General features: G+C 31.1%; 2 protein-coding genes and 1 non-coding gene across 6 annotated transcripts; 1 reads left to right on the top strand and 2 right to left on the bottom strand.

The window, feature by feature from the left end:
* Positions 1–1,015: 1,015 nt before the first annotated feature.
* Positions 1,016–2,062, bottom strand: LOC114162928. The gene is made up of 3 exons (XM_028046943.1): positions 1,664–2,062; positions 1,527–1,590; positions 1,016–1,320 (listed from the first exon to the last, which is right to left on the bottom strand). Exons 1-3 carry the CDS (start codon positions 1,943–1,945, stop codon positions 1,151–1,153), a joined length of 516 nt encoding a protein of 171 aa, XP_027902744.1. The 5' UTR covers positions 1,946–2,062; the 3' UTR covers positions 1,016–1,150.
* A 577-nt stretch (positions 2,063–2,639) lies between these two features.
* Positions 2,640–8,379, bottom strand: LOC114163184 (potassium transporter 2). Of its 4 annotated transcripts, none has more exons than XM_028047325.1 (10): positions 7,006–7,393; positions 6,748–6,904; positions 6,358–6,592; positions 6,037–6,279; positions 5,903–5,956; positions 5,427–5,687; positions 4,680–4,732; positions 4,471–4,588; positions 4,014–4,268; positions 2,640–3,910 (listed from the first exon to the last, which is right to left on the bottom strand). In XM_028047325.1, exons 2-10 carry the CDS (start codon positions 6,784–6,786, stop codon positions 2,793–2,795), a joined length of 2,376 nt encoding a protein of 791 aa, XP_027903126.1. In that variant the 5' UTR covers positions 6,787–6,904; positions 7,006–7,393; the 3' UTR covers positions 2,640–2,792. The 4 variants fall into 4 exon arrangements, with proteins under 4 accessions (XP_027903126.1, XP_027903124.1, XP_027903123.1 ...); XM_028047323.1 differs by lacking the exon at positions 7,006–7,393 and adding an exon at positions 8,361–8,379 and having other exon boundaries at positions 2,793–3,910; XM_028047322.1 differs by lacking the exon at positions 7,006–7,393 and adding an exon at positions 7,528–7,620 and having other exon boundaries at positions 2,793–3,910.
* A 16,494-nt stretch (positions 8,380–24,873) lies between these two features.
* On the top strand, positions 24,874–24,947 carry TRNAW-CCA. The gene has a single exon. It is a non-coding gene; the product is annotated as a tRNA-Trp (tRNA).
* The last annotated feature ends 342 nt before the right edge of the window (positions 24,948–25,289 follow it).

Below are 25,289 nucleotides of genomic sequence, written 5' to 3'. Positions count from 1 at the left end.
ATTTTAATGTATTCACAAGTTAAAAATTAAATGTTAAAGAAGTAAATAGAAAATAATTTCTAGCTCTTACGCAAGTTAACTTCAAATTACGAAAAAAGTAGTCGATCGTGTGAACACGTATATTCTGATTGGAAAATTCAGTTTCGATTTTATTACGCTTATAAAGTAGGAACTTTTACTATCTGATGACACCTTTTATTTGAGAAGTTTTAGAATATATAACCACTGGAGAGATTCACTATATGTGATTTTGTATAAACTATTAAATTTCTCTTTCACTAAGAGTGTGCAACTAAGCTAACGGACTTAAACTTTCAAACAAATAAATACATAAGTTTAAAATATTATAAAAATTAATAAATAACGATACATATGTAAGTAAGTCAACGTGTTTGTAATAGAATATTTTCAAAATAACTTACAGTGGAGTTTTTTTAATTATACATTTTTTAAAATGGATTAATTTTTTAGTATGCAGTATTACTTCAGATATAAAACTAGTGATGGTTTGATTATTCTTACTCCAAAACTATTCATGTTTACACACTTCAAGTGTCATAATAGTTTTTTTTGGTATATACATTTACTTGAGGTAATCCTGTTTGATCTTCACGAAAATGACTCTACTAACAACTTATTTTAAAAAGTACTTCAACAGATGACAACCAACATTTGTATTAATACGAGTATTTTAAATTAAATGCATTGTATACATGTTAAATATTCCTTAAACTACACAAACTGAGCTATATATTATTAGTTTTAAATCGGATGTAGTAGGTAAAACCTTTGTTAAATATCATACATATCCAACTCTTGCGTGCTTTTATTAAACTATATATTAATTAAATCAGATGTAGTAGCTTGTTAGTTTCTTGAAGACTGATTCAATTGCAGCTCTTAGTCACAATCAGATAAATACATTTTTTTGTTTCAGCAAGTTCAGAGCTTCAAAATTGTAAACTTCTATTTTTCACCCCAAAAGAAAGTTAAAATTTGAAAAAAATACACAATCTGTTGAAGAGGCAATGATATTAATCTTTGTTTTGCTGTGATGATAAAGCCCTGAGATAGATAGAAGCTGAATATCTAATGTGATGATTGGATGAATAACAGAAAGTTTATAATAGTATATGAGAAAATGTGTTGTTTAAGAAGAGAACAATCTGGTAAAAAAGTTCCCTGATTTGGACTTCTCTAAACATGCAACATGAGCATATCTTCCAAAGTTGTCCACTTGCCTTTCCTCTCCTCTGGTGTCCTTTTTGCAAACCTTGCATGTTTTGTCAACCCACCCTTCTTCAACATATGCTCCATCCACTGTTGAATGCCAAATATGAGTTTTCTGATATTAACCCATCACAAAATGAAAAAAAAAATGCAACTTGGTGGTAGGATTCAGTAATTTGAGTCAGACAAACATTTATTGGGACATGAATTATGGTAAGAAGAGTATGAAAAAACATTTAGTAGCCAAAGAAGAAAATGAAGATTGAAGAATGTTGGCCATGATAACTATATTGTACCTTCAACATAGGACTTGAAAAAATCCTTGTATGTGCCACCAATTTTCCTTCTAAGAGCTCCATACTGAATTAAACAAAAGAAAGACAGTGTTAGAGGGATCATGAAAGGATTAAAGAGTTGAAAGAGTAGAATATACCTGTTCTCTGCTCATCCTTTCTCCTGATCTTGTGGCTTCTCTGGCCTCTTCTATGAGCTGAGCATCCTCTGCAGATCTCACTTGGGAAAAATCAAGAGCCTCAGTCACACTGCTGAACAAAGATTGCTTTTTCTTACTGGGTTCTTGCTTCTCTTGTTTGGCTGAAACTCTGAACTTTATGCTTCTGTTCACTCTGCTGCAATCAACAGTGTCATGGATAAGTCCTGAGTTTGGAGAAAAACTGGTATAAGAAGGGGTCAATGGCAGAGTCCCTAGTCCCATTTTAGCTTCTTTTGATTCTCAACCATGCTCCTGCACTTATTATTTATATGCAAAGAAGTGTTTGTTTTTCTAAGTTTTGGTGCCACGAAATTGTAGCCACACAGGGTTGTCAATTTGTCCACAGCACTCTTGCCACTCATAAGACCTGGTGGTTAATAGAAGACTATGTGGCACCTTAGGGAACTCAAATATGATAGGTTCTCTTATTTTTGTGTGTTGGGCCACGTAACCGTGTAATTTGTGTTCATAATTATTAACTAAAATATCTCGCTAAAGACCACGTAGGAATACTAATGCTTGATGCCTCTTATTTTATGAATTTTAATCCACTTTCACAAAATTCAATTTATAAAACTTTAAAGTTTGGAGTGTATTGAGGTTGTGTTTAGAAATATTACTTCGTTTCACTTTTGTTATTTTACGTATAAATATGAAACTGAATTGTCAATAATGAGATTTTTTTAATTGATTATATACTCATGGGTTAATTCGATTTTTATTTAATTTATTTTTTTGCATTTATTTGCTTGAAATTGTACCTAAAACATAATTTTTTATTTTCATCGTTTTAAATTTAAATAATTTAGAATTTGTATATTTACCTTATTTTTAAATTTAAAGAGATTTAAATAATTTTCAAACTTTGTGTTATGCATTCTAAGCTTCTATGTAAACTGCTCTAGGAAAGAGAAAAAAAGAAAAGAATGAAAGCATTCTATATAAATTACGTTAAATTTGAAGGGTCTCATTCACAAAATCCTTGAGAAACTGCACACTGGTATGGCATGGAAGCCTGTGTCTCTATAAGAAAGACAACAGAAAAAGACTAATTACAAGTTAGATATTTCTACACAATGTAAACCATGCCAACCTCCAAAAGAGAAACTGGGGGAACCTTAAGAGCTACATCAGGGCCTCTACAATTCCTTCTCAAGAAATTGTAGCCGTAGTTAAGTGCCAATTTCTTTAGCACGGATGAGCCTTGCTTTGCTCTTACATGAGAATGTCCAAGAATGAAGGCAATTCCAGCTTCTTGAGCAGCATAAAGATCTTCCAGTTCTTCCTGCATCTGCACTCCTACCTCAGACCTTGCATCACTCTCAGGCTCATAATCAATAGCAAACCTCACTCTCCTCTCACTCACTGTTGGTTCCATCTCAATAACATCACTCACACTTTGAACTGTAGGGAACCCAACAGAGACACTTGCTTGTTGCAAACTCTCACCACCACTCTCATATCCTGGTTGGATAGAGAAACCAGTTGTTCCAATCACAGTTAGTCTGTGACTTGATGATTCATTAGAGTTTGAGACATCATCCTCAACGCTCATGCTGCTCCTTCTACTCCTGTACCAATCATATTGGATGAAATCTGCAAGCCTTGCTACTAGCTCAGACTCAAAGGAATCAACATCTTGATGAACATCGCGGTATCCGTATCTCACTATACACCTGTAGGACCGATGAGCAGAAGGTCCTACACGCCCCACAAGATACCTCTCGGCAGCAGGAACATGAGGGACAGGCACTGATTTCACACACACAAAAACAAGGATCCGATGATATGCAGGGAGGTTCGTCACAAAGCGGGAGAAGTTTGCTGGGATGCCAGCAGTGAGGTCAGTGAACACTAGTCCTATTCCCGGAACTCTAGCAATTCCCAAACTAGGACCTAAGGCTAGAAGCCAATCTAGTGATACCTTGTTGTGAAGGTCATATTCATATTTTCTGATGGTTGCATAGTGCCAAAGGAACATTATAATCATGAGGAAGAGTGCAAGAAGGATTGGTAACCATGCACCCTCACAAAACTTTGTGAGTGAAGCCGAGAAATACAGCAGTTCAATAGAGCCGAAGAACAACAGGAAGCAGAGTGCTACTATGGGGGGTTTGTGCCAGCAAACTACGATTACCAGCGAAGTAAGGCATGTCGTTACCAGCATCACAGTCATCACTGCTAATCCTGCAATGAATAAAGATTGATTTAAATGAAGCATCTAGCATAAAAACTATGATAGTGCAAAGAAAATTTCAAGCTTTGTAAAAGGGGAAAAAAGTACGATTACCTGAAGCATTTCCCATGTGTTTTGTGTCCCTAAATCCAATGGTCACAGCAATACAGAGGATCATGAGTAACCAATTAATCTCAGGAATGTAGACCTGACCATGTATCTTGTCAGATGTATGAACAACCTTGACTCTTGGGAAGCAACCCAGAGATTGGCTCTGGTTTATGATAGAAAATGTTCCGCTGATGATTGCTTGGCTTCCCACAACTGAAGCTAGAATGGCTAAGATAAGCACTGGCCACCTCACACTTTCTGCAGCCAAAACATTGTATAAAGTTTTCTATAATATGCTCCCATAACAGGCAAGAACATTCATACACACTCTTCCAGGAAACTAACAAAGCCATTACAGATAAGTTCATTTTATTCCATCTAGCTATTTATGTGGCTTCCTTCAAATTTTACTGCTTTCAGACTAGTAAGAAATTGTGAAGTGAGCTTGGCCAAGGAATACCTGGAACTGAGACATAGAAACTGATTTGGAGATCAGAATCATGATGATGTGACAAATACGCAGCTTGTCCCATATATGCCAATATAAGCGCAGGATATACCAGAAAGGTGAATGCAACCTGAATGGCCATATATGAGAAATGTTAAGATCTGTCAATGTTTCAGGAAAGAAGTAGGGAAATAGAAAATGTGAAAATATAATTAACCAACCTGAATGGCCATATATGAGAAATGGCCGAGATCAGCAAACATAGCTTCTGAGCCTGCACACAAGGTCAAAATAAGAAGTTTTTAATGTTCTTAGCAACACCATGTCGAAACAACCATATATATTTTACAATGCTCCGAGAAAAAAATCAAATGTATTGGGGTCAAAATCTCTTGCTTGATTATAGTGAAATTAAACTTAATTTGTTTATGTAAATAACACCATGCCGTTGAACAATTTTTGGGGAACAACATTGGAGGAGCATTCCGAATCTATTCAAAAGTCTTACTAAAATAGTAAGAGAAGAGTTGATTCAAAAGTAAATGTTCACACAGAAATTAATCTGAATCTCTTCTGACAAACTTCTCCATGAGTATTTGTAGAAGAAAAGAAAAAGAAAAATTAAAAGGAGTTTCTCCACAAAATAAAAGTAACTTATGCATAAACTAATTTGTAGAATGTCCATTCTTATATTATACTTGTATAGAAGTTAATTTCAACTCACAGATAAACTTATTTCACTGTTTATCTTAAGTTTTTTCTCCTAGAAGTACTTATGCAGAAGTTCCTCTATACATACTCTATCTCTTAATTTAATCATAATTTGGACCTGAAGGTTGCAGAAAAGACAACTACACAAAGTATATATTTTTGTAGATAGGCACAGTTTGGAATTTAATGAATATGTTATGCAGGAGTACCGTCCAAGATATTATATTTAACCATATGCATGAATTTTCTATATTTACCTGTTATGCACAGCAATATTCCCCCCAAAGACATCCATCCACTTATCCTTGTCTTCTTCAAGAACTTGAACATATAATATGGCGAAAGAGCTTTATATACATGTGGATTCCATTTGAATATATTATATAAACCAAGTGTGCTGATGCACAACAGCCATGCTAACACAATTGGAGCAAAAAGGAATCCAACCCTATGTGTACCATAGTGTTGCAGTGCAAACAGACAAACCAGTATGAAGCAAGTGATGGGAATCACAGCATCTGCAAACGCATATCAATAGGTTCAAATACAAAAACAAGGAAGAAATCCAGCAAACTAATCATTTCAACAATTATGATAGGCTATGAGTGAAACCTTTGAATATTTTATTCTAAACAGATACATACTACTTCAATTTTTTTCAACAGGGTTACCTTCTTGTGACTAAGAAACAAACTTCAATAGAAATACAGAGAATGACATCAGTGAAACTTACACTGGTGGTGTTTCTTGGACATAGATACCTCAAGACCCGATACTGCCGAGAAAACTACACAAATGGATTCCCAGTCAACAAATTGATAAGAAAACATTTGTACAAAATATGGTGTCAATAAGGTGGAATCTTACCAGAAATAGCTGGGGTAAGAAGTCCATCCCCAATTACCATACAAGTGCCAAGAAGAACAACGATTAGGAGAGCCGTATGCAAACCCTTATATTTCTCAAGTACCATCTTAACTCTAGACGTATCTTTCTCTGGAGGCTCCTCCATCTTATATGTGGAAAGCGCTTCATCCGCATGTTGTCGATTTGGTAGGAGACTGACTTTGGCATGCCTACAAATCAAGGAATATAGAGCAAATGTACCACCTGCAGAACCATGCAAGAAAACCATCAACAAGAGCTGAAGCAGCATATGGCTTCCCTCATGTTCATTCAAATGCTTACCTTCTCCATTATCATCAGCTCTAAGAACTACAAAAACGTATTTGAAAAGTGGCACCAGTGTCAGAGTCCAGAATACAAAAGAGAGGGCACCGAAAATCTCTTCATTGGTCTCTGAATGTTCAATATCTTCCGCAAATGTGCTCGTGTAAACATACAAAGGAGAAATGCTCAAATCCCCATATACCACACCAAGGCTTTGGTAGGCCAAGAGCATAATAGTCTTCCAAGACTCCTTCTGAAATGCAATTTAGCACTCTTTTAGTATCCATTTTGAACTAAAATTTTATGTCCCACCAATCCTTTATCAGACAATGAAGAAACCACAAACAGTGCGAAACGACATTTTTCATGCTTCGTTTTTGCATAGCTTTTCCAAGTTAATGCACTAACCTTTGAGGTATCCCAACACTTCCTGGATTCAAGATCCATTAGCTTCACTTGTGAATGGTCTCCACGCAGAAAGTATCAGCTTAAGCACACTTGTAGCTGCAGATCTGCCCTGTTCGACAGCACCACCTATGTTACACAAACCGAAGGAACATGCACTCTGAAACAAGAGAATAAAGGAATCTCAGACCAAAAATTACAGCCACCCATCTTGTGTGCCCACAATCAGAGGTGATTAGAAGAAGGAAGACATTCACTCACTTTTGGATAAACTCACATGACATCCATATCTCTGTCAAATCTTCCCCAACAGTGGACACAATTTTTTATTTCCTCAAAACTAAAGAAGGGCACAAGAAACCCAAAAAGCAGTATTCCTAAGGTGATATTTTTTCATTAAATCACAATTTCGTATAATATATTCAAAGAAAATGGTGCAGAAGAAAAAAGGTAAGATACTGAAAAAATAGCATTATAAAAAAGATCTGTGGGGAAAGAATCCACAGGTTGTGTTAGTCAGATACAATAGAGCTAGAACCAGCGGACAAAGAAAGAAGCAAATGCATTTCATTCATCCCACACAAAATCATTCAAAGAACCAATTGTATCATGTGCCACCTCATTTTATCATCTGGCTTTTTGCTTTTTCTTTCAATTTTTACCTTCTAGTCATTTAATTTTCATTGGTCTGGCTGGACCATGGAGAGATATAATAAAACAAACACCTCACTATTAGTTGGTAAGTCCAACAGAATGATTAAGCCTTAGAGAGAAAGGAAGGACCTTTGAAAATTATATCTCTAACAGAACTAGCGAGTTGGGACAATGATGGAGATGAAGACAGAACAAAAAGAAGATAATTTTGGGGTCAGTTATTATGATGAATGGGATGCATAGTCACATAGCAGCAGCAGGAAAAAAAAAAGATAAACAAAAATATAATGGGCCAACCGTCCTCATGATGTTGACACAAAGCATGATCACGTGATTCAACGACAGTTACAAGTTCACTCGTCCAAACCCCTACCCCAAATGAACCCAATTTGGAGGATCAGTTTTCGTTTTTGATTTCCCTTCCCTTCTCTTCTCCCACACATAATTTATGCACCACAACTCTCTTGTCTTCACGTTAGGTTTTTGCGTCATTTTATTTATCTACTACACATCTTTTTGTATCCATGCCCAACCAAACTTTCAAAATTCATCCTTCCCCACCCACCTACCTACCCTTTGAAATTCTCTTCAGTCCGTTACTGGTAAAAGCAGCCACACTAGTGGATGACTCAGTTAGAAAACATTTGGCTATCAATATATAAAAAAAAATGAAGCTTTTTTAACTGATGAATTATATAGTGCGCTTGAATTTCCGTTTTGTAACGTTAAATTGACGTTTCTTTTGAATTTCCTTGTTATCTGATTCAACTGATATGCAGACCCACATCTCGATGGTAACGGTAAGAATCAGAATTTCATCTGATATTGAGGTTTTTATATCTCAGCCAAATGGGGTTAAAAAGAGAGTAAAATAGTGTCTTTTGGAAAAAATGAGGGAATGAAGTTAAAAAGCAAAGGCATGTGCATGACTATAAATGCCACATTTTGAAAGGTGATGGTACCTGAACAAATGAACGTGCCACTCACTTTCTCCACCACCCAAGTCCAAGATTTTCATAATTCCTTTATTGCGACATTAATGCCAATCTTTTCCATCGTAACAGCAAACCAACCAAGATGGCTATCTGCTATGCTCTTTTGGAGTGACTTTATCTTTTTTGGCATTCACCCAACTCAACTTTTTTGACCCTCATAGCTTTGTTTCAATCACTCGAGAAGGGAACAGAGTGAGATGAAGCAGCATCTAGCACCGTCCCAAATTCGTAAGCTTTGCTCGTGAAAGTCACTACTTCACTCAACACCTTCTCTAATGTGTGAAAAGGAGTTATGAATGTATCACATATTTATATCATGGTACAATGCATGTGCCCACGTGGGAATTTGGAGAGGTAGATCCTAATGAATCCGTGAAACGAATCAAACCTTACATTCATACACATTTACCTGTGTATGTGCATAATGGTGGCAGAGAATTTCTTTTGTTATTTTTTAAGGGTGAAGGATGAGACAATGGTGTAGAGACACTGTTATGTTGTAGATTAAACGAACAGGAGTGGAGATTGAGGCTGTTAATTTTCTCTACCAACCGACACTGACGAATGTCGCTAAATAAATTAAGGTATACAAAACAAATAATTACTATTATTTTTGGGATTGTAAAGAGAGTAGAACGTGAATACAATCAAAGGAGGGATGTACACTGCATAATGACACTGTCCTTCACAGCTTGTGAACATAGCTCTTCAAAAAATTAAAAAAAGAGAGTTGTTTTTAGTACTAATATAAAAGGTTTTTAAAACTTATCTTCAGTTCTAACATTTCTTTATTAAATCAATTATTATAAATTTATATTTAAATATAAAATTTAATTAAATTATTACTGATATTAAAAATATATTTAATGAGTTAAAATATTTTTTTAATAAATTATAATTTTGTTTACAAATAAAAAATAATAAGTTATCTTTTCTTTTTTATAATTAATTTTGATTACATTTTTTTCTTGTATCCTCTTCCAATTCTCTTAGTCTCTCCCTTATTTTTTTTTATTCTGAAGTTTTTTTAGGATTTTAGCAATTACATTCTTTGAATAGTTTACTAATTTTTTTAATTCTTGTTTAGTATGTTTTTTCTTTTTACATGTACTGATATTGTTTTTATTCTATTTGTTGGATTTGTATTAAAATTAAAAATAGATTTCTTTTGTCCGATTTTGTTTTACTGTTAATTTATAGATTTTGAGAATTTTTTTATGAAAAACTAAAATTTTTCTACAAAACTATTGATTAAATTATGGTTTAGTATTTTGTGGTTAATAGATTAAGTGAAGTATAAGAATTAAAATATCATAAACAATAAAATGATCTCTACATTCAAAGAAGTCGGGTTTTATGAAAAAAAAAAATTGAAGTTTAAGAAAAAAAAATATTTACCTTCTTTTGCAACAAAAAATCATAAAGAAGAATTCTCTTCAACTTTAAAACTCTCATTATCTTCATCCTTTATTTGTTTTGGTCTCATCCTTGGTCCACTACTCAATTCAATCATTGATGATTTAGGTTTTGTCATAATTCTCGTTTAGATTGATTTTTAGCTTATCATTATTTTCAATTTTACAATATTTTTTAAATTCTCATTTAAGATAATATTTCAAAAAAATTAAATGAATTAATTTCATTATAAAAATGTTAAATAAAATTATTTATACAATTTAATAAATAATTTTATATAAAAAGTGTTAAAAAATAAATTTTAAATAAAAACTTATCTTTTAAGTATCTTCTGGGTTTTCCAAAACTTTTAACCGTCCCTTAAAATGTTTTGCTTTTAACATTAACTAGTTAAAATATTGAACTGCAGAATGAATAGCACAAGAGTAAAAAGAATGTCTTTGCTTGTTATTAGAACTTCATTTTTTTCATTGGGTTGGTTGAAATAATTAAAGAAAATATAAAGTATGAAAATAGTGTTTCTCCAAAAAATAAATATCTTTTATTATAAGCTAAATCCAAGCATAAATATCTAATTTGGCTTTATGGCAAAAAGTGGAAAAAGGGGCACACTAGTCCCTGAAGAAAAGACATGGTATGTTGTTAACAAGTTACATCATGCATAGGTCACTTTCAACTGTGAAGTGAGTTTCCATGCTTATTAAGTTGTCTGGCTAGAAAAGATTTTTGCAGCATCAAAGAAGATATTCATGAAAACAACTTCAACTCATAAGGTTTCACCATTTTTAGCTCTCTCATTGGCCCTTTATTTCCATCTCTTCCTTTTCTGCAAGGACTTCCTAGGAAGAAAAAATGAAGTGATAGTGATTTTCACATGCAGCATTAAAATTAGAATTATTGAATGGTAATTAAGAGTGATTAATGATAGATTAGAGATAACATTGCTAAGAGTGCAGTATACAGTAATTTTTTGTTGTGTCCTTTATTGATTCATTCATTATCGGTGCAGCATACAGAGATTGATTTACTCAAGATATCACACAGTTCGAGAACTCAAGATCAAACAACTGTTATACTCGAGGGTATTGTGCTGGAACGCGTTTTGAATCTGCACTATTCGGTGCTTTTGGGACCAAGCAATTCATTGGGTTAACCATTTATGATGCAGATTATGTTGCATCTTCAATGTAATGTTTGGTTAAGAAAATGAAAGAAAAAAAAAACTTGTGACAAATTTACGGAGAATAAGTAAATTTACATAGTTTTTTACATTTTTTCTTTTTCTTTTTTGGATTTCCTTCTTGTACTGAGAAAGGAAAAAATGTTCAAAACTGGTTTCATGTCATTTATTTTAAGTAGTAGAGAAGGTATAACTAAGGCTAACGAGACTATTTTGTTAAAGAAAAGAAAGTCAAGAGAAGAAAAAAATAACCTACTTATTTACCTAACTGTCACATTAAAATTAATTGCAACCAAAGATCAAAATATTTAGCATAATTGGTTTGTGGGTTTTAAGATTGGATAACTAATTAGAGGTTTAGAGTGAGAAGTAATTTGGTAGTAGCAGCAATCTCTTATTTCTCATTTGAAAGTATTTAGTGTTTGATTGCTTAGCCTAATTTGATTATTATGAGGTTGGAGACTATTGTATACATATTTGTTTGTTGATGAACCATTGTTAAATGAAAAAAATGACGATTACATTAATTATTTAGCCTTCTCATATAAGAAAAATTAACAATACTGAAGTTTATTGCATTTTGAATTTTCCTCTATGTTTACTTTCTGATGCTACGTAAGTATGGTACAATTTTGAAAACACACCACTTTTAATGCAATACTTTGATCGGTAAAAGCATGGTGTCCCAAAAAGACTTTTCCAATACTGAAAACAAGTTTAAAAATTACTAATTATGACTAATCAATAATTATTTGGTGTAGAAAATTAATTATACTAATGCTGCACATAATGAACTACAAAATAAAGGATAGAAGGTTACAAGAATTATTGAATCAACTCTATTTTTAACACTTAGATTGTTAATCATTATAATTCAAATACAAAATTAAATAATGTTTTTGGACAAAATTCATACAAAAATTAATATTAAAAGCATAATAGAAATTCAATTTAGATACAAAAAATCTAGAAAATAATAAAGATTTTATGCTTTGAAATTCTATTGCAACATCTCTGTTGGAAGGTGATATATAGGATCATAAATTTAAGACACTGAGTCTTGTAAAATTTTTAATTTAGAATATGTTGATATTTATAAAAGCTAAGATTGTGTGTTGTTAACAAAACCTTCCGTTGTAAGAATAGAGATATATTTTTCTGTTTTTGAAAAAATATTTCTGGTAAAAACCAAATAAAATATTAATTGGAGTATGAGTTTACTATAAAAGTCTCGCATTGATTCAAGTAAAAGTTGAAAAAAAAAAAACCCTTAAATGTAGTGGTTATGTAACACAACATAAAGAGTAAATTAAGACATTGTATAATGATTTTTGTTATAGATATTACTTTACATCCAAAATTTAGCAATCCTTAGTCACAAAGAAATATAAAATCTAACATGAATAAAGAAGATCTATCAAAATGTCTGAAAACGAGAAAATTATAACGTTGTCATCTCATATCCAACTAATTGTACTAATTAAAAATTAGTTTTGTCACTCAAAAATGTTACTTTAAGATTGTATGTTGTTAAAACTATTGGAAATTGTATTACTTAAATAAGATTAACCTTTCATGCAAAATTTAACATAACTTTCTTAAACCCATTGTTAGAATGACAAAAGTTGTTATTTGATAAATACTTTATATTGACCTGTAGAACATTTTTCACTTAAAATGAATCCTGACTTGAACTTCTACACTAAGGTTTTGACTTATACTATATATGTACGAATAAACATATGAAATCATATAAAAGCCATTAATAATAACGCATTAATTATACAATGAAAATATGAATTATATATTCTATGTGTGGCAATTATGATCATGTCTATCTATTTGATAACAATAATTTATAAGCATTGAAAGAAAATTGAGTTTATATATATATATATATATATATATATATATATATGGATGTTTTTCTTACTCATTGTAAATATAATCAAAATGAATAAATTCATTTACAGATAAACTAAAATATGCAAATAAATAATTATAGTTCAGTAGCTTGATTTAGTTCACCGTGGTTTGATTTTCACAAGGTTCGGTTTGGACCCATGTGACAAAAAAAATCTATTGGGGCAAAAAATCCTCATTAAAAAAGTTCACATAGCTAAAAAAACTCACTAAAAGTTTTTATGAGACAAGGTTATTTTTTTGGTTTTCTTTTTAAACGTGAAAAAATATCATTTTCTTGAAATATATTAAAATTTTGATTTAAGTCAACCTATCTCATTTTTCAGTTCAGATCGGTCCATTTCGACCTTCGACCCAAACCAACACATTTTGAAATTTAGTTCACGTTGACTTGAGTTAATATTTGGCCGAAGTCAGCCAACCAATCTCTACCTTCAGTATCGGATGCACAAGTCTTGACCTTCAACGTTTGCCACCCGTGTCGACATTCAGTCAGGTTCGGCCAGTCCTAACCATCAACCTGATTCGATCGGTTCAGATATTCGACGCGAGCAAACTCGTCTTCGACCTTTGGCTAAGGGTTGGGACCGACTGAGCAGTATTCAGTCAAATTTTGATCAGGGGCGTCTTGACCGAATTTCAGTCAAGACCAACTCGACTAAATTTGGTTGAATTTTGACTAGAGCGGATTCATTAGAGACCAAATCTCCGAAATTCGACAAAAAATTGGTTGGGGTCGACTCGACCTAATTGATCAAATATCGGTCAAGGTCGACTTTGGCCGAAATTCGGTCAGGATTGACTTTGCCAAAAGTTGGTCGGATTCGACTCAGTTGTGAATAAAGATGGCAAATAAACTTGCCCTCGTGGGTATTGTCCGAACCCGTCTCCGTTGGGTATGGGTAAGGGGAATTCCCAACTTTTTCAATTGGGTATGGGGATGGATATCGGGATGTACATATCCCCACCATAATACCCGTCCCCGCCATATCTTCGTCCTCATTTAAATTATTAAAATATTCATAATTAATTAAGTAATCTTATATACATATATATATATATATATGTATATTTTATTTTTTCTAATTATTTGGTTTGACATAAAACGCATTCGCATCTTGAATATATTTTTGGGTTAAATATGTTTTTGGTCCCTTAACTTTTAGTAAATTTTGAAATTAGTCCATTTTGAAACTTTGAACCAATTTAGTCCTTGATCTTTCGAAATACGTAAATTTAGTCCTTTTAATCAAATTTTGGTTGGTTTATTGGATGTTTCGTACGCATTTCAGGATTGTATTTGAGTTGTTTATACTGTTTGACACATTTTTGCTTTAATGTTAAGTCAAATACTATTATAAAACGCGTTTGAAATGTCAAATAAACTTAACAAAATTTGATTAAAAGGACTAAATCCACGCATTTCAAAAGATGGAAGACTAAATTGGTCCAAAATTTTAAAATGGACTAATTCCAAAATTCACTGAAAGTTAAGGGACCAAAAACATATTTAACCCTATATTTTTCATCTTATCATAAGATTTAAATAATTATGTTAAAATGATGTATGTTAATTAAAATGTTTTTATGTCTCATATTTGAATATTTCTATTTTTTTAATATTTTTATTTATTATATATTTTCCTTTCACATGAATATGTTTAATATTCTCAATTTAAGTGTTTAATAGCATAAACCTTTCATTTACTATATAATATAAAAACAAATTCTTTACTTATTATTATTAATTTTTGTTTCATTTAAAGAACTCTTTTTTTTTTCGCTAAAACAATTTTCGTTATTTCTCAATCATTTAGAATATATATTGATATTTAAAAAGTTTTCTTAGATCTCTAAGGTATTTTTCATCTTATCATATCCTTAATTATACATTATTTTTCCTTTGTGCGATTTCTTTCAATAGTCTTTCAAATTGTTTCTCAAACACACATTTGTTAATTTTTTAATATTTTTACTTGTTGTTTATGTTCATAATGTAGAATACTATTTCGATATATTTTATCTAATTTATTTTCTAACTCATTATCAATCATAGTGTAATTTTTTTACTATAATTGTATAAATAACTTTTATTTACTATAATAAAAAAATTTAATGTAATTGCCATGAATTTCTTTTTATCACCATCCAACATATATTAGAGTTCAAAAGATACAATATCTATGTCAAAATTTTATTATTATGTTTATTATTTGTTCTTTGCGTCATTTTGATTAAGTGATGTATTATCATTTTTATTAGTGCATAAAAAAGAGATTCATTAGAATTTAAAAAATTAAAGTAAACAAACATTTAAAATATATTTTAATTTCAATATTTGTTTTCCTTTTATATTTTTTTTAAAATATTTTAAAATTTTATCAACTAGGTTTCATTAATGTTTGTAGTTTGCAAATTTAATAAATGTTTTAGTTCTCATAAAATTTTATTTGGTATTCTAATCTAAAATGTAAACAATTATAATTTATTTCAAAGTATTTGATATCGAAAAAACAACCATCCTCCTAATATTGAATATTTGATAATATTATGTTTCCTTTACTGTAATTTTTTATTATTTTATAAAAATTAATTAAAATTAATATTGAAGTAGTAAGAAACGGGTATGGGCATGTGTACGACATTATACCCGTTACTCGGTGGGAATGGGGATGGGACAAAAGTTTGATACCCGTTGGATTTGGGTATGGGGATGTGGATGAATTTTTTTTACGGGAATGAGTATGGGATAGCGAAACCCGTCCCCACCCCGCCCCGTTGCCATCCCTAGTCGTGAACGACACGGCCAAATTTGGCCAAAATTTAGTCAAGGATGACTACGTCGTATTGGGCAAAATTTCGACTAAGACCAAGTCCACCAAATTGAGGCAAAAGCTAATTCGACCAAATTTCGGCCTCGACTGACTCGATTGAATTCGGCCCAATATCGGATGAGACTAGGGATGTCAACAGGACATGTAGGGTACGTGTATTAGCTCCCTTGTACCCTACCCGCAAGATAAATATTTGTCTTGTATCAGTATATTGTTTTGACATCCACAAGTACCCGCAAAACCGTACCCTACCTGCGAGATAAATATTTGTCCTGTATCCGTACTTATATTTGTGAGGGTACCTGCATATTTTTTTCATATCCATGGGTACCTGCAGGTTACAAAAGAAAAATTTAATACTTAAAAACACATTTTAACCGTAAATTCAAATAAAAATACAATGTATAACATTTATAAATTTCAAACGAAAAGTAAATAACCCATTTAAATAATGTTGAATGACAGTTTACAAATAAATGGAGATTTTTTGAAACCAATTGATAAAAAATAACTCATTCAAAATCAATGTGTTAATATTTTAATCATTTTTAAAAATTTAAATTAGAGTGTAGCGGGTATGGTATCCACGAGTACATATACTATTATACCCGTACCCGTCCCATAAACACGTGGGTATAAAAAATACCCGTAACTCTTACCCGTAGGTATCCATTTCCTATTTGTTGCAGGCTTTATCCGTGGATACCTGCGGGTATGAATTTTCTTAACATTCCTAGATGGGACAGATTCGTTTGAATTTGGTCGGGGCCAACATAGTCGCAATTCAGTCTAGTTAGGCTTAGTTGAAATTCATCTGGGGTTGTCTTCGCCAAATTTTGACTGAGTTCGAGTTGACCAAATTTCAGTCAGGGACGACTTAGCCAAATTTCGGTCAGGGACGACTCAACCAAATTTCAGTAGGAGTTCTCCTGGCATATTTGGTCGGACACGTCTCAACTTTTGTCTTGGGCAAGCTCATCTCGATCATTGGCGTCAACCTTTAATTTCGTCCGAAATTATTTGTCTCAACTTTCGACTTAGGCTGATTGGTGTTGACTTTCGGCCCGAGACAAATCAACTCAATATATGACATAGGCTGAATGAATTATTTTTAAAATTTAATTAAATTCTTATAGTGAGGCCAAAACCCACCTTAGCCCTAATTTTTTCCCACTTGAGAGGGGCTTTGAGGGTTGAGACAATTTTTTTCCCTCAATTGGACCCCAAAAAAGTTTTTGTTTTTAAGGATTGATCTAGCCATGGGCCATGTATAAGTTGGACCAAGTTGGTAACTCAAATAATACTATGCACGGTCCAAAGTAACTTTAAGAAAAAGAAAAAATCTATCTCAATGTTCTACTTTGCATTTATACTTGTAATTTTGTTTTGGATGTTTTCTTTGTTAGTGACATCTCATAATACAAGGGAAAAAGAGTATGCATGAGAGTGGGTTTGTCCAACGTGGGATTTTTCAATTAAGGGAAACAGAAAGAAAGGAAAGGAATGTAGGATTATACTTTAATCATAGTTAAATAACCCAATTTGAGGATGTTATTTTAATTAAGAAGTATTCACGTTTTTATTTAGAGGTCTCTTCCTTTATTTTCTTTTTTGCATAGATGAATATATTATAAATAAAAGAAAGTTAGTCATTAGCACTGTGATATTCTTTATATTATTTTTAGAAAATTAACTGATGATTCCTTCGTTGTCTAGATGTTGAAGGCTAGATATTTTCCTTTTCTTTATCATTCATCTTGTCTCAATTCCATCTATTGTGACTTCCCAAAAGTTCTTACATAAATGATGAAGTTAGATCTTTGAATGATTTTAAAACTTTAATATATAGCATTCACTATTCATGTAAAATTTTTAATATTTTGCTCATAAATTAAAAATTATTATATGTTTTACCTAAAAACTTTAAGAAAAGTGTTCTTAAAAGCATTTATATATTTTGAAAACTTATTTTACAAAGATTATTTTAGAAAATTTGTTTTGGTTGCTTCGAAAATTTTGTTCCAGCAACCTTGTTTTTTTGTGAAAATTTTCAAAATAGATAATCCAAAAGATATTATTATTTTTAAAATTTGAGAGGTGTAGTTAATAACTAAAGGAGTGCAGGAAGTAAAAGCTTGTTTTTAAATGCTCTATCGTTAGATTTGTACTTTGGATTTACAACTTATGCTTTCTTCCCACACCTCCCATTTTTCTTCCAGCACCCCGAAAGAGTTGACAAAATAATCATTTCACTCTCTTCATGCATACCAGAATATGTTAAACAAATGCATTCTGAAAGGTATTTTGGTTTATCAATTTTTCTTAACAAGAGTAAAATGAGTTTATAAAATTTTATGGAGGTGTAGAAAGAAAAATGGTGTGCAGAAAGAAACAGCCTTTACAGCTTAGCATTTTAAAGAGTTGGGCCTTTGTTTTTTGCAGCCCTTAAGACCAAAATACTAGCTTTTGCAATATTTAATTCACAAATTTAACTGCTACAACATAGAAAATCTTTTTTTTTCTTTGAATAAGTTTTAAAATTTAATGTTTAAGTTAGCTCTATTTTTTTAATTTTATTTTTCAGATTTAAAAATTATCATTTAAATACACAAGCAAACTTATTTTTAGCATTTTAACATATGTATATACAAATACACATGCGTAAATCTAAACTCTTTTCATTGCAAGAACAAAGTGATATTTTAAATCATTCTTGTCAAGTGAGATTGAGTCTCATAATTTTTTCTTCTTCTTATATGTTGTGAAGCTGTTTAATATTAAAAAAGTGGTGTCATTCTCTATTTTTTTACTCGAATACTTATTTCAATTGCACGCATATTCTTTCAAAAACCTATAATAGAAAGAAAAAAAATGGTTATATCACGAATCCATTTGTCACTTTTTTCAAGTAAAAAAGTCATTTTTTAAATATATGTTAAAGTCTTTTTATGTTTGAAAGTCGTAAATATAAAATAATACTACAAAAATAATAACCATAGCCAACTCTTAAACTAAAAAAAAAAACATTTTTTTTATAATCTTATAAAATTAATAACTTCTGATTTTCATAAAACTTTAACTTAGAACTGATATTTTGTTCTATGCACGATAAAAAGTTATATAAATATATGAGGTAAAGAATTTTAGTGCATAAATTATATTAGTAATGATAAACATATAAATTATATTTCAAATTTAAAACAAACACTTGAACTTAGTTAATCAAGGTTATTTTCGTTACTGAGATGTTTTAAAAAATAAAATATTGAAAAATATCGCAAGTGTGAAATATTTCTGTAGGTGTAGCCATTCTTGCTCTGAACAAACATTTCATGAGTACTTATTTTAGCATTTTGGAAGAAAGGAAGAACTACTGTAACACACAAAACATAGAAGAAACAGTTTCAGTATGCTCCATCACAGAAAGGAAAAAGAAACACAGTGTTTCTAAACTTTACCTGGTATCAAGGAATGGATTCAAATGGTAAAATTAACAAATCTTTATTATTTATTTTAACAGAAATCAAATACACAAACATGGCATAAATTAACAAATCTTTATAAATTCAAAATTATCTGATTCTGAATTTGTATGTCATTATAAACAGTAAAACAGCAACAAAAATATACCCACAATCCATATAAAACAACTCTAGCGTATTTTGACAAAATATGCAAGCTGCTCTGTGAAACCATTACTCCACGATCATATAACTCCATCTACAAGAACAAACACAGGAACAGTATCACAAAATGATCAATTGAACTTTGAAAAAAAGATCAAAAAGGACAACATAGATGAACACTGACCTTAGTGACCAGCACCAGGGCTTGGAATATCACCATGTTTTCTGTAGAAGTCATAATCATAATCATCATGAGGTGGAGAAACATAAGCTTCATCGTATTGGTTCATTTGTGGAGGATCAAATGATGCAGTGAGCTTGGCATGGCATGCAATGCCGGTGGAAGCACAACCCTCCATGTTTCTTAATCTTCCCGTTGCAACAATCTCTTGACACATCAAAGACAGAAGAAGAGGTAGCAGAATGAGCACAAACCTGGTCTTAGATCCCTGCATAACCATGTTTTATGGTCTAAGGAAAGTGCAGAAGATCAGAGAATAGCTTCAAAAGTTGTCAAGGCAGTGCCCCATTTCAATAATTTATAACCCACTATGATCATATCATGTTTGTTTAATCTTTTTCAAAAAGTAGGGTACATAGTATAATTAGTTTCTCATAAAGTAGGGCTTGTTAAGGGCCACAATGATCACAAAGACCATATTGCATATGTCTCTATTCACTGTCGTTATGTACTAGAAATAAATTAAGATGTTTAATTAATGTCAAAAGGCAAATTTGCTCTTCATGTTTATCCCTAATTTCTATATAAACAAGACATATAGTTGCTTAATACTGAGCCAGACATGATTAATGAGCATTTCTTTTGACCATATATAGTGAAGACATGCATTATCCTCCATGTTCAAATTTAGGTCAATATAATAATGAGGCTACGTGATTATGTGTGTGCAGGCCTCATCCCTTCACATATCGAATACTTTATGCATTATTCGTTCCGATATAGTACATGCTAAATTGCTTCGACAAATATATATAGTTTATTACTAGAAATTTTAACGGAAATAAAACGGTAACTAAAAATCATCCGTAAGTTAAAATTTAAATTATCTACGAAAGATCTGAATTATTTGTTGGTAAATTTTATCGAAATATCTGTTAGTAATATAGAATTATTATTATCGATAATTTTTTTTTGTCAAAAAATTCTATCAGTAAAATGACATTAATTTTTTTGTTTTAAAATTTGATTATTGCATGATAAAATTCGTTGGTATATTCGTCAATAATTAAATTTTTTGAAATTCGTTTGTAAAATAGAATTTTGATTGTCTATGGATTTTTATGTCATTAAATCCGTTTATAAAATGGACACCAAACTTCTCATCAAATTTGACAAAATATGTTTATAAATTAATTAGATATGTATGAAGAAGAAAAAGAAGGAGGAGTAAGAGGGGAGGAGGAGGAGTAAGAGAGGAGTCAGAGGCGGTGTGGCGACAACAATGGGGTAACGCAACAATGGTGGAAGTGATAGTGGCTATAGAGGAGAAAGAAGAAGAAAGGAGGAGGAGGATAGAAAGGAGAAGGAGGAGGAGGAGCTAATGACAATGACAACTGAGCTAGAGGAATTGATGACAACAGGTGAGCCAAATAAAGAGGAGGAGAGGAGGAAGATAAAGAATAAGAAGAGAAAAAATAAAAAAAAAAAGAAAAAGATAAGAAGGAAGAAGAATCAAATCATGATATTTATCGATGAGAAATTAGTGTTCTTGAAGACTAGTGGTCACACAATGCTTTTATGGATGAATATCTTTTTTGTGACTGACGTTCATTTTCACATCACTTCATGATCCTCATACATAATCAAGAACTTATGAATGTTTAATTGGGGCATCCAATTAACAACATTGTACTACTAACCTGTAATGCCAACAAACACATTGAGTTCTTGATGTTTGCTTACCACATTGTCTAACCATAGTTGGAGATGGTCTAAGGGTTGTTTTGTAGTAGATTTGGTGGATGATGACTCAATGAAGGAGGAGATTTGAAAGAGGACCTTGAAGAAGACTTATACATGTTTAATATTCATACAAATGGAATTGTGAGTGGGTTGCAGGTTCATTTCAAGTGATTTGTTGTTGTCTAGAGTGTTTTTACTAAAATGTCTTATATTTTTCTCTGAAAATTCATTTGCGAATAATACCTTCTTTTATTGTGCATGGATGCTCTTTTGGTGGTGGTGGTTTGGTTTGGCTTGATTTGGTGTTGTCTCAGTTTGAAGTGTTAGTGTTGTTTGTTTGGTTTGGTGGTGTGTTGGAGTTGTGATTGGTGGTTGCAGCGATGAGATTGGTTTGATTGGTTTGGGTTAGTCGTAGTAATAAATAATCTTTGTGGGGAGTAAATTATATATATATATATATATATATATATATATATATATATATATATATATATATATAAATTTTAACTATAAGGACAAATTGAAATGCTATATTTTAATTTATTAAAATATTTTTTTATTAATCATATCACATCTATCAAATCGTTCACAAACTTATATATTCAAATCTCTTTACTTTTCACCTCCAAATCTCTTAAAACAAACAATACAAATTTTACTTTCAAATCTCTCCAAATTCATCCATTCATTCTCCCTTAAACAATCTTTAGATAGATTGATTAAGATATTTGATAATGGGATGAGATGAAACTTTCAAGAAAATCTAGGAGAGAAACCTTTAATGGATTCTTCACATGGCTTTTATCAAGAGGCTCATCTATTTTTGTATTTAAATGTATACAACAAGTGCCTAGCCGACTACTCTATTTCTTTTCTCATATTTTTTTTGAATGTGTGTTGGGTCTAGGATTAAGAAATTTTGTATTCTTAACAGAGTTTTTCAATATCTAATTTATAGATGTTAAATTGATATCCATTAAACGCGATTCTTTTTATGTATGTTTAATATAATAAATGAATTTGATCATATGTATATAATGTAATGTAAAATTCTTTGACATATGAGTAGTTAACATAGAAAAAATACAAATAATGATTAAAGTAGAAAAATTAATTTTTATTTAAATATTATATAAAAGAATAGTTATGAATTCCCTTATATATTACATTACTTAATGAAATTATACATCCCTTTTCTATGTATACAGTGAGGCCATAAAGTTGGGTGAATTAGGACAATAGAAGTGAAAACAACTAAGTTAGATGAAGAAAGGGAGGTATATTTGAAGTTGGAAAAATATATGGAGGAAGAAAATTTTAACTGAGGTTATAAATTTTTTGTGAGTGTTTTTGACTGCATAATGCTACAGCAGTGCTTGAATTTTATTTGTTTGTATTAATACTTACGAAATATCAATAACTACAAATATTAAATAACCTTTTAAAATAAGTAGGAGTGATGGCTGAAGAGATATTAAAGAAGATGGCATATTGTGGGGTCCTTGCTCATATTTTCTGGAGTTTTGCTTTCATCTCCACTTACATTCTGAAAGGAGAGTTTAAGGTATATTTCACTCTTTTCACCTAAAGTTTGACAAAATGTCTAAAAGTACATGTTCAATATTTATATTTTTTAAGAAACACATGAATTAAAGGAGGTATATGTTTTTATATAACATTATTTTTTCTACTTTACTTTGGTCATGCTAATGTCATTATTTAACAATATTTCATATTGTAGTTCTAATAAACACGAAACCGAAAGGTGAAGATGGTGATAAAGTCCTTTCAGAAGACAAAACTAAGGGCCCGAAGAAGCCTGTGAACCAGAATTACATGTTCATTCCATTCAACCTTTCCTAACCTCTTAATAAGTTTCAAACTTCATATCAACTGCCATCATTGCTTCCAATTCTATTTCCAACTATGCTTAAATGGGGACACCAATTATGATGACTATAATATTATTTTTATGTTTATATTTCATAATTTTATCTTTAATTATTATTTTAAAAAATATTTATTTTATAAATATTTTATCTTTAATCATTATTTTAAAAATTTCTTTTATATACATATTTTATTTTTTTAATTTAATATTTAACAATCATTTAAAAATTAATTATATATTTTTTATTAATTTAAATTTAAACTTTTATTAAAAAATACAAATACTCGCATAACAACGACTATATTTTAGCTGGTTGTAATAATATGACAATTCCTCTTTAAATAATATCTGAGGAAAAATGTTCATTATTTTTGCCCCGTAATGTAAATATTATTAAAACTAAGTCAAATACGTTGTTTAGTTATATTAAATAATTTAAGCCTAATTTATCTTAAGTTGAAAAGAAATAATCTATCAACAATCAAAGATAATAATTGTTGTAATAAAAATTGAAAAATAGAAAATGTAGGATTTGTGTGAATCGCTCCGCTCCACCGACACGATTTTTAAAAGAATCAATTGCTTTTTGAAAAAGTGAAAGTGTAAATAGCATTACACAGAGAACGGCTTTTTCTGACACGTGTCAAATGGGTTGAATTTAATAGTTCTTATCTCACATTCCTTTTGCAGTGTATTTCAGGGGATTAATCCATTTCACATTAATATCATGATTCACTCTTTTATTCAATTATTTTCCTTGAAGTTATAATAGATTGATAATTTAGTCTATGAATATGTCATTTTATTTTAGTTTTTCATTTTTTTTAACTTTTGTAAGAGTTATTTAAGTATCTAAAAGTAGTATTTCTTATATTTTATTTCTTTTATATATATATATATATATATATATACTCTCATAATGTTAAAAGTCTAATGGATGGGAGTTAATTAAAATTATGATATATAAGTAAATAAAACTTTCTCTTATTAAATTGAATTTATTAAGGATATATGTGAGAACTCCTCTTTGTTTTTTTTTCCATGAACCCTCTTTCTCTCTGTTACCAACTTCACAAAAATAACACTTCATTCTCACCTTGCACTTTTTTTCCTCTCTATTTTCTCTGCCTTCTCTCTACCAGAAAAGGGTCTGAATTCTCATCCAAAAGTCTGAATCATTCTCTTCTGTTACAGAAATCATACCTGAGGCTAGTTCAGGACCATCTGGAAAAAAACGATTGATCTCTATCAATAGACCCGCCAAAGCCCCGAACCATAAAGTACTTACTACTGGTGCCACGGAAAGATATGTTTTTAGATCTCGCATTTCAAATCCTCCTTTCTTTTTATTATTTAAGTATTTTTTCTCTGTTGATATATATCAACAGAGAAAAATGTGGAAAACAAGACAAAGATTCTTTACAATAACACTATAAACAAATGGAAAAGGGATGTAGCGCAGCTTGGTAGCGCGTTTGTTTTGGGTACAAAATGTCACGGGTTCAAATCCTGTCATCCCTATCCCTAACAATTACTTATTCTATGATATTCCGTATTCTATAATATTCCATATTCTATGAGATGAGCAATAAACCGGGAACCTGTGAAGACGAATTCCAATTGAACATACATACTGAATATCTATATGCAAAATGGATTTGGATCATATAATTTTATGAAAACAAAACGCTCTTAGTTCAGTTCGGCAGAACGCGGGTCTCCAAAACCCGATGTCGTAGGTTCAAATCCTACAGAGCGTGATTCTAGTATTATTCGCTTGATAATTACACTGAAATAATTGAACACTCAAAAGAAAGTCTGAATTTTATCCTTGTCGATTAGGATTAAACTAAATAAATAGGGAATCACAAAAAAAGAGACATTAATGAATCAAAGATCCAACTGATCACCTCGTCGGTATTGTAAATATGCAGTTACAAATAATCCAGCCAAAGTAATAGGAATTAAACCTAACACGATTCCAAATAGAAAAACTTCAATCATTTTTATTTGTTCGAAAAGTAAAAAGAAAGGTAATATAATATCTAGCCTTAAACATAAATCTGTATTGATCATAAATCTCAACGATCGAGAATTGTAAA

This window comes from Vigna unguiculata, chromosome 9 (genome assembly GCF_004118075.2).
Source record: "Vigna unguiculata cultivar IT97K-499-35 chromosome 9, ASM411807v1, whole genome shotgun sequence".
Lineage (NCBI taxonomy): Eukaryota > Viridiplantae > Streptophyta > Magnoliopsida > Fabales > Fabaceae > Vigna > Vigna unguiculata.
The sequence above is the reverse complement of the archived record's forward strand: the minus strand, read 5'-3'. Positions and strand labels throughout refer to the sequence as shown.

Excerpts from the sequence above, each read along its gene's own strand:
- LOC114163184 (XM_028047323.1), bottom strand. The coding sequence starts at position 6,786 with ATGGATCTTGAATCCAGGAAGTGTTGGGATACCTCAAAG. Across the intron at positions 4,733-5,426 it reads AATATTGCTGTGCATAACAG|GCTCAGAAGCTATGTTTGCT; the intron begins GTAAATATAGAA and ends CCTTGTGTGCAG. Across the intron at positions 4,269-4,470 it reads TTTCTATGTCTCAGTTCCAG|AAAGTGTGAGGTGGCCAGTG; the intron begins GTATTCCTTGGC and ends TTTTGGCTGCAG.
- LOC114162928 (XM_028046943.1), bottom strand. The coding sequence starts at position 1,945 with ATGGGACTAGGGACTCTGCCATTGACCCCTTCTTATACCAGTTTTTCT. Across the intron at positions 1,591-1,663 it reads AAAGGATGAGCAGAGAACAG|TATGGAGCTCTTAGAAGGAA; the intron begins GTATATTCTACT and ends TGTTTAATTCAG. Across the intron at positions 1,321-1,526 it reads TTTCAAGTCCTATGTTGAAG|TGGATGGAGCATATGTTGAA; the intron begins GTACAATATAGT and ends GGCATTCAACAG.